Genomic DNA, 13,821 nt, shown 5'->3' with positions numbered 1-13,821 from the left:
TTAGATCTTCCAATTTTGTTTTGAAAAAGGTAACAAGCTTTTCTTTAAGATGGGCATGTTTAGTGTGCAAGTGGCAACGTAAATAAGCAGGCTTGAGACAACTGTTAGCAATCACTTCACCACAAACTATGCGCTGTGGCTTTTGATAACCAGCGTCACCAGTCCAAGTGAACCCTGAACTCAAATAGTTGTCATCATATTTTCACCTTTTCCTAGTGTGTTGTGGTGGCTCACTCTCCCTGCCTCTTTTGCCTCCTTGCCTTGATGATGGGCCTCTGCTGTGCTCTCCTCCCCGATCCTCCTTTTCAGTCTCTCTCTCCTCACTCTCCTCCTGTTCCCGCTCCATTTTTCCCTGTACTGTAGACTATAGTACATTGATATTTTATGATATTTTTAAGTGCATCCAAACAAAAAAACTCCACTTCAAACAGTTTATTTTAGATTTTTAAAAATTATTATTTTTAATTTCCGCCATTAAAATTTTTTGTCTTGCGCACCCCCCAGAGGCAGTGGGATGCGTGCACCACACTTTGGGAAACCTGGCATTAGTAGACCAAGGTCTGCTAAGGTCTACATTGAGAATGGTCTCCTCCAGTCTGTTTAAAACACAGCTGGATCCCCAACCTCTGGCATGCAGCCACTGTCTCCTCAATGAAAATAACCTGAGTGCGTTTGGCCTGTCCATTAAAGCTCCCCCTCCCCAAAAGAAAGTCTGGGGTTTGCAATTTCCAGGAGGACACACACAACGAGATAAGTGGCTTATACCGCGAAAGACCTAAGGGGAATCCAGGTTCCTCGTCTCCTCTGCCATACTGTAAGTGCCACGCTGAGATTTAGGTTTACTGCCTGCATTCTAAAGCGAGCCATGAATTAAATAAATGAATTTCAAAAAAAGTTAGCTTCTTGTTCCAGGATATCTGCTGTACATGCTGGTAAAACACATAGCTCTCCTCTTACTAAATGATTAATTGGTCAGTTTTGTGTAAGTACATTTATGAATTCTCTGTATATCCAGAGAACTTAAGTGACATTTTCAGGAACCATTCAACTAACTCTCTAACAGACCCTTTGAAATTGGATCCAATTCACCCAAAATCGGAGCAGAGCTGTATGATTTGCATCCTCAAGAAAAAAATCAGTAGTTCTGCTTTTCCATCCTGAAGTTGAAGACCATTGCAGCAAGCTATGGCAAACTTCATACGTTATTAATTTGCTTAGCAGATGGTCTTACCCAGGGTGATTACAGAGTTTACGTACTGTTTTTATTTTTTATTTATTACACGTTACACATTACAGATTTATACAGGTCGACATTTACAGACTATTACAGAATGTACGTGTGACCATAGCATGAGTTAAACCAACGACTTATAAAGCATGTTTAAAAAATTTTGCATGCTTTTTTTTTTCTAAAGGAATCCCTTTTTTAATACAAGCACATTCTAAGCTTAATAACAAGTGGCACATGAAGAACTCAAGATTCCTGAACCACAATAAAATGATTCAGACTGATTTACCTCCTATTCAAATCTATTTCAAAGTCTATTTATGTGAGTTGCATCAGATTGTGCTCATCTGCACAGGCACAGCTTCATAATCATGTTGTTCTCTATTAGGTTCTACTTAGCTCAAAGCTAAAACAGCAGTGCCCCAGTGCCCAGTCAGGATTCAAAAGTGTAGACTTCAGGTTGACAGTGCAGTTCTGTTGCCACTGTGCCACCCTTGGTTGGTACAGGGCAAGGGTAAGGACCTAGGCTCAAAATGGGAACAATGACTCACAGATTTCTTGCTCTACCTTCTCGTGTCTTTCAGTTTAAATCAGAGATGCCAACACATATAGAGGAGATAGGAGTAGTTTCAGAAACTACTCATATTTACAAGACAATTAACTCATCGACTGGAACACCTCCAACTCATGACATTTAAACATTAGTTCACCAGCAGATGCTAATCCATTCAGAATATGTTCCTGTCAAAATCCTGTCTCACTTGACTATTTTGAAAACGGGCACTTCATTGCAATGTAATGCAGCCTAAGCATGGACTCAAGGTTAGTATGGTCACATGACCATGACCAAGTATGACTATATCACCATGTCTCTGGCATCTGATTGTCTCAGTGCAGCCAACATTTTCACACACTTAATAGCAGAAATTACCACCAATAAAAATGGAACACTGGATAAATGCTACATTTTATGTTTGACAGTTTTCCAATGAACACATCACAAATGTTGCATTAGACAAAAAGTCCTTATGGTTTGTCCTTTGAATAGTGCTGAAGATTGGTGGAATATAATTAATATATTATAATAATAAATGGATCACTTGTCAAAATAAACAAATAAAAAAAAATAAAATAATCTCTGCAAGCAAATCTGAAGTAATTTTCACTTTGCAAAAAGTACAAATTGGGAAGTCACAGTGAGGTGTCACAAGCTACCAAGGCAAGGAGCCATAGCACCTGCACGTTTGACTTTCATTGGTTTGTGTGAATTTTAACTGAAACAACACAAATAACCAACATTTCAGTAAATGCTGTGATTCAGCGAACGTTACTGTTATTTTTTATTTCTCAAAGATTTGTTTCCCCAGCTTCCATTAGGTGGCCTCGTTGAACTAATTCACAATTTCCCATCTGCAGTAAATAACGTTGACAACATATGAATCTCAATTTATATTTGCTTTATTTTGCGACTAAATATGCACTGTATAAGGCGCCTGTGCGTGCGTATATATGTGTTCCAGCTATATTTATTGAAGTAACCAATATATATTGTCGAAAAACTTTCACCTTAAGAAAAAGCGTATAACTTCAAATGGCCCCTGAAAGTGATACGTGATAAGCGAGGGGTGTCCAGTCGATAACCCATTTTCATCAGATGAAGTCATGTCGAGATACCTGTCATCCCATTGCCAACCTGCAGACATTACAACATTAACTGATTACATATCTGTCCTACGATCGTCAGTAGGTTTCTAAGGACATTCTTAGAAAAAAAAAAATGAGTTCCAAACTGAATGATGGTGCAGCGATGCTGAGTCAGTTATTCGAAATTTACGCCCAGTGGCAGACACTTTGTGATTACTGTAGTTTTAAACCAGATAAAAAGAAACTGCTTTGAAATATCATAACAAAGAAAAAATGTAAAGTGGTGCACAAATTTTCCTAGTTAATGCTGCATGGAAAGGACGCATTGGAAAACAGCTCAAAGGCTCAGCATTCTGCTTAGCTCTTTGATACATTTTATGAAGACGTCAGTGTGAACTGGGAAGCTGGGTGCTTGGAGGACCTATGTCTGTAATGTAGTGTAACTTGGAAGAGAGAAGAAGCATGTCGAACAGTTATCTCAAAGCTGGAATCCGGGACACCGGGAAAACTTGGCGAAATGCTGGATTTATTTGGTTGTTAAGGCTTTTTGGAGGTATTGAGGGAAACAACAGTGTATCGAATACGACACCGACCAAGGGAGACTTCAACTATTCTCTTCCCCATGTAATTATTTCAGTGCAGAGTCGTGTCCATTTGCCTGTGTCAGGAAGGGAGTAACTCTCAGAAAACAAATGCGATTCGGAAGTTAATCCAATTATTGAAAAATAATGAAGCAGCGCGGTAAGGGATCTCCCTGTGCCGTAACACCCGGGCGCAGCTGCGAAGGACTCTGCGCTTCTGTTGGAATTATCAAAGAAGAACAAATGAATGCTGGACCTTAAATTTCAGAAAAAAAAAGGAACAGAACGGATCATGCAGCGCTCTTAAACGAGTTCTATGACTCACTGTTGGGAAATCAACATCTTCATGACCTGTTTCATTTTAAAAATTGGACAGGTGAGTTAAAATATGGACAGCTGCATGGAATAGATATAATCGGACGACATCAATTCGCCTTAGCCTAAAAGATCAGCATTGCTGTGTAACAACTTGTCGAATAACGAGTAGGCTAGTGTTGAAAGAGCTTTATGACTGTCAGTGTATTTAAAGGCGTTTATGTAAGGTTTATAGACAGAAGTGACATAGGCACAGTTTTAATATATTAAGTCTTTTTTTTATTATTATTGCTGCGCAGATCTGTGTAACCTTACATTGTCAACAAAGAGTATACATTTGAACATGGCAGGGATGAAGTCGTTAAGTAAAAGTATATTTTGTAACAATATTTAAACAATATGTAAACAAATGTAGGAAGACGAAAATTAATTTTACTTTATAGTGTTCGTTATCATGCACCTGCGTGGATTGGCAGGTTAGGCAACACTGTTGTGTAAAGATGAACACATTACTTCGTGGATTCTTAAAAATAGTATGGAACGATGATCAAAAACAAAGTCGCCTGGCTGTACTGAATATTACTTTTATGTCTTATTATTTTAAAGATACGAACAGAAGTAGCGAATGGGGATTGTGCGCGTATTTCCAGCAGTGACCCAGAAACTAAACCCACCATGTCCGCGCCCTGAAGGAGTGCAGGCGAGTGTTTGTGTCCTGGACAGAGCATCAGTGAGAACGGGAACGTGATCACACAGACACGCCTCGGCGGTCATTAACAGGAACAAATCAGATAAACGCAGTGCAAATAAGATCAATACACTATTTCTGTGAAGTTACAGCATATATAAGGCTAATGATCGCCTCAGTCACTTTTTAACACGTTGGCGTGGATGTGCTGAAAGCTGTGTGATATTTCGTTCTGTTGGATGATAACCTCATCAACCAGAAAAGCAGAAGTAAATAGATATAAAACGAAGAATAATATAACATCCAACAAGCTAAAATTTGGAATTTATGAAATGTGGCTTTGAAAGTAGAATGATTATCTCCATGAAGCAAATGCTTGAATTTCTTTTTTTAATAGCTGACAACAATATTTTGAAAAATTGATAACAGAGATTTTTCAATTGATTGCTGTGCTGCCATGGAAGGAAGGCGACAGAGCCTCGGAGCCAGCCGGTCACCAGCCCTGTTGCTCCAGCACAGTTTTCTGTTAGACTCCATTCACTCCTGTCGATTGAGATTATGAGGTGATCTCTGCTTCCAGGAGCTGAAACGATGGATTTGAACTTCTCGACAGTTCTCGACAGTGGTATATCAGAGAAGGACTCGTCCACGCGCGTTCTGACCGGCTGCTTCCTGTCGCTGCTCATCCTCTCCACCCTTCTCGGGAACACGCTGGTCTGCGCTGCTGTCACCAAGTTCCGCCACCTCCGCTCCAAGGTCACCAACTTCTTCGTCATCTCGCTGGCCGTCTCCGACCTGCTGGTGGCCATCCTGGTGATGCCCTGGAAGGCCGTGACGGAGATCGCCGGCTTCTGGCCTTTCGGCTCCTTCTGCAACGTCTGGGTGGCGTTCGACATCATGTGCTCCACGGCGTCCATCTTGAACCTGTGCATCATCAGCGTGGACAGGTACTGGGCCATATCCAGCCCGTTCCGCTATGAGAGGAAGATGACGCCCAAGGTGGCGTTTGTGATGATCAGCGTGGCCTGGACCCTGTCCGTGCTCATCTCCTTCATCCCTGTGCAGCTGAACTGGCATAAAGCTCAGACCACCGGCTACTCTGACGGAAACAGCACTTATGGGGATCCACTAACGGACAACTGTGACTCCAGCCTCAACAGGACTTATGCCATCTCATCCTCTCTCATTAGCTTTTACATTCCTGTGGCCATCATGATAGTCACGTACACTCGGATATACAGAATAGCCCAGAAACAAATCAGGCGGATTTCCGCCCTGGAGAGAGCTGCGGAGAGTGCCAAGAACCGGCACAACAGCATGGGGAACAGCTCCAACATGGAATCGGAGAGCTCCTTCAAGATGTCCTTCAAAAGAGAAACCAAAGTCTTAAAAACCCTGTCTGTAATAATGGGGGTGTTTGTGTGCTGCTGGCTGCCCTTCTTTATCCTTAACTGCATGGTACCCTTCTGTGAGCAGACTCTGGCTGACGGGAACGCAGACTTCCCATGCATCAGCTCCACCACCTTTGATGTCTTTGTGTGGTTCGGCTGGGCTAACTCCTCGCTCAACCCCATCATATATGCCTTCAATGCAGACTTCCGCAAAGCCTTCTCCATCCTCTTGGGCTGTCACAGACTCTGCCCTGGAAGCAATGCCATAGAGATAGTGAGCATCAACAACAATGGAGCCCCGCCTCAGTCGTTCCACTATCAGCCCAAAGGGTTCATCCCCAAAGAGGGGAACGTTTCCTACATGATTCCTCACACCATCCTCAGCCAGGAGGAGGAAACACAAAAGAAGGAGGAGGACATTGGGATTAAGACTCTAGAGAAGCTGTCTCCTGCCGTGTCAGGCAACCTGGACAGCGAGGCTGACCTGTCTTTGGAGAAGATAAACCCCATTACCCAAAATGGGCAACACACAACATAAGTAAGACTTCTGCTGGAAGTCCTTCATATGAACCAGTTAGACTTGGCTAAAAAAGTATTTATATTCAAAAAAGGAAATCAATGCACACGTGACTTGAACATTACTCTACCAACAAACGTGGAATTTAAAAATTGAACTTCACTGAGGACCTTAAGTTCTGTGTAGTATTCTTAAGTCAGAAAACAAGAATGTTTAAAAAGGAGGCACTTTATCTTGAAAACGTCTGCAAAACGTTCTCTACAATTAAAATGAATTAAAATTTGAGTAAATAATTAAAAAGTTAAAAGAAACGAAAACAAAGTGACCAATGTGCATGTGCAGAGGTACATTGAGGTACATTGATGTTGGAAACCCTTTTAAAAAGGGTTACCTGAAAGTAAATTAGCAGATATAGCAATGTAGTTAAGTCAATAATGCTTTATATACATACAGTTAATTTGCCATTATTTTGGGATAATTTGCTGTGCATTGCAATATGTTTCATTTATTTTTGTATTTATTTCTACATTCCATTAAAATATAACATAAAACAGCTCAATTCATTCCCAGTTTTGCTAATGATAATCACCAAAATCACTGTCAGTCTGGACTGAAGAAGTACACTGTAACCACCCATAAGCAGTTACATTTGCATCACTACAAACTGAATGACATTGGCTGTATCCAGCTGTCATCTTAAATGAACCTTTTTCAAAAACAATAACTAAACTTTTGCTGTTTTAAACTTCTGACTTATACTGAATTGTTCAGCTTCCAGTTTCATTATAGGCTTGAAAAAAAGGGTATATATATATTATATATATATATATTTAATATAAAAATGTATTTATTCATTTAACTGTAATGTGACCTTGGAAGCTGAAAAATATTGCATCAGAAGTTAAAAGATGAAGAGTATATATGATATATACTGCATTATGTATGCCTCACAGTAATAACAAAAGCCATGTTTTTCACTCTGTCTCAATACATATAACTATATAGGATTGCATTTATTTGGACTAAATATGATTGCAAATATGGTTGAGGTAAAAATTAATTTTTAACATTATCATTGTATTTTTTACTCTGTTACCGAATTGCCTGTCTGTGTTTTTTTGTTTACCTTGAATTTACTTTTAAACCAAGTGTGGGGACCTGAAGATAAAAAAACTTGAAACAGGAAAAAGGAAAAGAAAAACAGGATTCAATGTAACCCGGACAGAACGTTCAGGAGGCTGAACTAGCACACATTATCAGAGATGGCGTGAAAATATTTGTGGCAGCTGGCGACGCATCAGAATTCCCAGTGTCAGGTTCGGGGGGGGGGGGAGCAAGGCTGGTTGTTGGAGGATTCATCAGAGGAACGCTTGGTTAGGATCAGGTGCAGTGCGAGGAGTAGGATTTGTTACAGCTGGTCCCCGCCGATGGAGTGGGGAAACGGACACCTGAGCGATTCCCATAAGCCCCTCATTGTCTTGTGAGCTCCTACACTTGGGAAGCCCATGGGTCCTGTGTTCACTAACTCACTTTGACATAGCCCGTTTGTACACGAAAGGTATGAACCTCTCTCCGTCCATTTCCTTTTCTTTGTATGCTGTCTTCAGTCAGATGTTCATTAGTTCTTGGATGTTTGCATGGGAGGAGACATCTAGCGCCACAGTGTCCAATTTGAAATGTACTTACATTATGTAACGCAAGCCATGTATTGGCAATGAAGTCAACGCCTTTCAAATTCAAGTCAAACTACCTTCATTGCTTGAATAAGACAGTATACATTATTTGAGAATCTAAATGTGTCTGTGCTACATGGTCAACTACTTCAAATACATAGGACATTTTGAGTATTGAGTTGTCTAGAGGGAACGTTGCATATGTTGGCTAGAGAGGCCAGTTAGGTTATACATTCATCTATCTTTTGAAGCCTGCATTAATTAAGTATTGATTTATGACCAAGTTTATAACATTTGCTGTGCTGAGTACACAGTTGTCCCTCAAATTGTACTATAGTTGTTAAGGAAGGCTGCATGGAATTATTCAGAGGTAGTGGTATGGAAATGGCAATCTGAGAGGGAGACACCCAATCTGAGGCTCTAAGCCTGCTTCTGTACCTGGGGCTTACCCACAGACTGTATTATGTATCGGCACTGTAGGCTTTCCTGAATGTCATTTGAGGGATTTAGCTAAAGCTAGTCTGATAAAGGGAGTTCTGTGACAGCATTTTGAAACCAATTCTGGTATCCCCACAAAAATGAGAATAGATGGAGTTGTGATGCCTGAATAAAGAAAAGATGTGAGCTGATAGGTATATGCTACTGCATACTCCAGTGACTTGAGAGCAAGAGAAAAATAATCCAAATACACTTTCTGGCCTTTAAATTTTGTTCTTCTCACTTGGGCTTTGATGTTGTTTGCAACTTGAATAGCATGACTAAAATACCCCATGCAAGTTTGACTCAGACATGCTCTGTGAACATTATTATGTACCAAAGCTACCCTCCCTTTTTTCTTTCCCCTAAACTGAACATCGAGTGAGGCTCATGTGCTTTCTCTTCTTCTGGGGCGAAACTGTAAAAGAATTTTAAGTCCAAGAAATGTTGCCTTCCCCACAGTGTCAAAAATGTTTAATGTTTGGTCTTCAGAGATAGCCAGCTTCCGTCATTTTGTATCATATCAATTTCTGACATTTCCACTTTACCAACATGCAGCAAACATGTTTCTATCCAGAGATAGAAAGAAGCCAAGTGTAAAACACATTAGTACAATAATCTTTATTTTTATTATGTTTTGCTCATTTTATTATTGCCTACTTGGAATAGTAGAGTGTTAAAGCCTATCCAATAAGGTACCCTTATTGGTTTGAAACATACCACAATATCCTCAGATTTTTTTCTTTTTTTCACAGCCTTAAACCAACAGTCTGTACAAAATGAGTGCATATGGAACTGGGGTCAGGTATACTTTGCTTTGAAAATGTTTCAAGGCAAAGTTACTGGAGAGATCAGTGTAGGTCAACAAGTCTACTGAATATTGAATAGATAGATAGAAGCCGCATATAATGCAGTCTGTTTTTCCTGACTGTGACAAAAGCGGTTGATGTTTGGGCCCTTTTCTGTAGAGCCCTGCTCAGTATGTGTCCATGTGTAGACAACTCCTTAACAACACCGGAAAAGAATCATGGGTTCTAGGTTTTTTGAGTTTTAACTATGCTGTGGGACCAGAATTTGAAGGTTTGTTTAATGTTTGGAATTTAATGTTTGCACATGCAGCTCTCTTGGAAGGGGAGGAGGCATGCATCTCTTGGGGAAATTGGTTCTATAAACAATCGCAGTGTTGTCTGCGGCAAATGTGCCATTGAGTGTCACTTGTCGAAAATGGCTTGTGCTGTTGGTGACTTCTCCAGTGTCACTGTGCCTGTGCACTCCAGGGAAGGAAATGTTATTAATTAGAATTCAGTGGAAATTGAGCTCCAGCAGTACAGACAGCCACTTCAGGATCAAGAAACAAAGAAAATGCGTGTGGTTAGCATTGGTATTGCAGTACTAATAAAATGTTTTTATTTTATTATTATTTTTTTTTGATCCTGAGTGTAACAAGTCCTTTACTATTATATTTCAGAACTTTGAACTTACAGTTAGTATTACTAGATGACTACATTTTTGGTGGCATCCCTACCTCAACATTCAACATAATTTCGCTGTTACATGAAATAATTGAGTATTGTACAATGTTAAAAATGTAGATGTGAACACAAGTGCTTTGCATCTGGAAATCCTTAAATATGTGTAGCAAACTGTATGTGCTGTTTTGAAGTGTGAGTTTGTATAACAGGCAAGGTATTCCTTTGATTAACAACTAATACCTGACATACATGTGCAACAGCTGTAATCAGTGGGCAAAGATTAACCTTGGACATTGTGACTAAAGTACCTGGTTTACAGTTGTAAAAATGTGCCCTTATACCATTTGAAGAATAAAAGTATGTGTACATTTTTCCACGGTGCACTCAAGATTCTTTATGTAAGACCTCATCCTGTTATAGAGATCAATGGCAATCCGTTTCAACCTGAGAAATGACCCAACACAATGTTTTTAGCAAGTTAATTTAACTCCTTGCTCTTCCTAGCCTTGGGAGGATTACACACAAATACAGAGCTTTTCATCCATTTTTCACAAACAGGAGAAGCTAAGCGAACCTGGCACAAGAGCTCACTGGAAAAAAAATGTGCAGCCACTGACTGTCGCATTTTGTCATTATAGCTGATTCAGGCTCTCCTGACATCATAGCCTGTAAAAAAAAAATGCACAAAAAGAACAACTGACACAGCTCTTGAAAACAGCTCCCTAGCAATCATGGAAGCGTATCTATTGTTTTCTGTACCTTTAATTTCCGGACTGTAGACATTTCTTGCAGATGTCACAGGAAAGATATCACGGCCGATGCATGGCTTTCCCTAACATTCTGGAACACACTCTTGGAGTGATTCTCTGATGAGGGTTCTGAATTGAACAGGCAGCGATAAAATAAAAGGGTCATTTTTCTGTGTAATCAGAGGCCTTCTCATGGTGATAGAATTTGGTAAACTGTAAAAGCATGGGAGTGTTATCAGTTCATTCATCCAGGTGATGTCATTCAACCCAGTGCGATTTTAGGCAGCTCATGTGTGAAATCGGTGACCACTGAAGTGGCAAGAGAAAGATAGTAGTGTATTTTAGTGTACAGCGCCAGGGCTCCACTTACTACAGCCTGGACACAGAGGCAGATATTTTTTTGGATTTCCTCACAAGAGAGGGAATAAATACACACAAGGCCATAATGAGTCAGACAGATTAATAGCATGTATTAAATGTGGGTAAAAAAAGAACCGGTGGGCAAACCGAACCCTATTAGAAGTTTCGTTTTCAAACTCTGATTATAACATTCACAAAGCATATTTCAAAAGACAAAAAAGGATGGGAGAAAACATCAATTTCCTCATGCTGAACAGCACTTGGGACAGTCGGTCTTAAAGCGTAATGGCACAGACTTCCTTCAGAACTGAGCCTCTGACGAAGGGAGATTTCACTGGTGACCCAGAGTCAAGGTGAACGATTGGCCTCAGGCACTGCTTTGTGCAATGAGGGAAAGGGTGGCGCTAGAGCCATTGAAATGGTCTTATGCAACCAGGCCAGTCTGTGACTTCACAACACCACAGTGGTGGCAGCATCACTGAAAGGATCTGAAATGAGTCACTGGACTAAGAGGAAGATGCTTGACGATGTAAAGTGTATCTGGGTCTGATCACTGAAATAATCTACACATGAAAATGTCAACGTACATACCGCCGTCCTGATATATTCTATTGTTCTACTACAGCACTAGTAGTAATTTTGTTGCGTGGCAAGCCTTTGCAGGGGCTTGCAAGTCACCAGAATGCCCATGGTAATTGACAATAATGTATGGAAATGCAGGTCGAGGGCACTTCTGAGCTATATGTCAATTTGTGTTTTTTTTTTCAGTCCCTGTATTCAAAAGCTTGCTGTGTTAATTTCCAGAAAATAGAAAATAATACTTGTGCAAGTAATGTAAGAGAATTACTAATGTGAAGCAATGCAGCTAGCTAGCTGTCTTTCATGCACCTAGATAGCATCAGCAGGGAAGGGCTCTGTTTAAATACTAAAATAATAACATCATTTTCTGAGCTACAATATCCATTTACAACCCCTGTTAATTATAGCAAGCTAGAATGTGTTTAACAGAATATTCTAGCTAATGGCAAACTGTCTAGCTAACTAGCTCAAAACTACCTAGCTAGTTACAAAACTAGTTGCAAAACTGATATGAATTAATATCTAATATCAGCAAATGAAAGTAATATTGATAATGGTGGCAGAAAGTTTTGGAAAATGTCATGCACTTTCATTGATCACTTTTGTTTGCTTATAACATGTATGATTTTGTAACTAATCTAACTAGCTAGGTAGTTTTGCCATGAGGTATTTTCACCATTTTTTCCATATGTGATATGGTGCATGGTACCAGGTAAGGAACATTAGAATTATTTTCCCTTAAATTCACAGGCTAAAGTGGTAAGTTCACAGACATTTAGCAAAATAATACTGATTAACTTCTTGTTTGGGTAAATAGTTCTAAAAGTGTTGTAAAGTTAAACTTGACTTTGTGCATTTTTCTTCATCCTTTTTGTTACGGTGATACAAAAAGGCTAAGCTAAAAGCAGTGTTTTCATATGAAACAAGGTATGTTTGCATAAAGTCATGAATTTAATAACATTTTGTAAATTTTATAAATTTCATAATTGTATATTTCCTTTCACTAATCCTATCACTGCAATCCCAGCTTCGGGATGCCTTCTGCATTTCCAGACCTAAATACACGTGAACTATTTTTAGGTGCTTTCAAAAGTAAAATGATGTGAAAGTGTCCTCTCTTGGCATCATCCTCCTGGCACTTCAATCCGTGGAAACATGTCTGAGACAGTTATGACCCTGAAAGACAGTGTAAAGAGGAGACAAAGAAGAACTGTGGCCACACTAAAGGCACAAAACTGGCTCATCTGCAAAGAGGCACACAGAGGCATGCAGATCTTAGGTACAGGTTGTATTTGTGGTAGGGAAAGTGGTGATGTGCTCCTGTCACTGTGAATCATTCAAGTGGCATATAGTCAATAATGAAATTATATCAAACGGTTATGGACATAAAACAGGTTAGCAAAGTTATCTTTTCTGGCCGTGACTAGGAAAGTAAAATCTGAATAAAGACTAACGTAGTGAAAGAATTTACTTGGAAAAGATGCAAAGTAGATAGGTACACATTTGGGGGGGGGTACTGTGGTTGAGAGAATGTGGTGGATATTTCTTTCATGCTGTTTTAAAGGTGAGAGGTGCTGAAGGGCATCTGTATATTTGTCAGTGGTGATATTCATTTGTTTCTAAGTCAAGAATTTCCTTGAGAAAAAGAGTTTTCAGAATAAACGGAGACTGCCATTGCTGAATAGATGCTCTAGATTTGCAATTCCCTTTTGAAACTGTGACTGGCAGATTAAAGGCATGTCATCAATTTTGAATTTGGGGTTGCGCCAGACAGAAAATGAAATGCACGGTGAGAAATAATGTTTAATTATCTTATTGGTTTCTACCAAAATGGTGTCTGGAACACAGGGGTTCTTGTGACTTTGAAGTTCTTTATTTTGTTGCTGAGAAAAAGTAACACATGGGAGAACATACAGGTCTTTTGGTGTTCATCTGGGCAGGAGTGGTGTTTGGATCTTCATGTAGCCATTTAGGTCATAAACCGGAGTTGGAAAGAGAGACAACGGGCAGGAGAGTCAAGAGCTCCTGGAGCATAATGTTTTTGACAGTTTAGATTCTGTGAGATTTGGTGAACCAGTTGGTTTGGAGGAGTATTGTAAACTTTGAAAATAAAGTAAGAAAGTTTGGGCAAGATTTTAAGAAAGATT

General features: G+C 39.8%; 1 protein-coding gene across 1 annotated transcript; it reads left to right on the top strand.

The window, feature by feature from the left end:
- Positions 1-4,930: 4,930 nt before the first annotated feature.
- drd1a (dopamine receptor D1a) lies at positions 4,931-6,385 on the top strand. Its single transcript, XM_036548781.1, has one exon. The coding sequence runs from the start codon at positions 5,048-5,050 to the stop codon at positions 6,383-6,385; it is 1,338 nt and encodes a 445-aa protein (XP_036404674.1). The 5' UTR covers positions 4,931-5,047.
- The last annotated feature ends 7,436 nt before the right edge of the window (positions 6,386-13,821 follow it).

Source organism: Megalops cyprinoides, chromosome 16, assembly GCF_013368585.1.
Source record: "Megalops cyprinoides isolate fMegCyp1 chromosome 16, fMegCyp1.pri, whole genome shotgun sequence".
NCBI classification, from domain to species: Eukaryota; Metazoa; Chordata; class Actinopteri; order Elopiformes; family Megalopidae; genus Megalops; species Megalops cyprinoides.
This window is presented reverse-complemented; position numbering and strand designations above follow the sequence as displayed.

What these genes read in the sequence shown, in the direction of transcription:
- drd1a (XM_036548781.1), top strand. Translation starts at nt 5,048, where the DNA reads ATGGATTTGAACTTCTCGACAGTTCTCGACAGTGGTATATCAGAGAAG.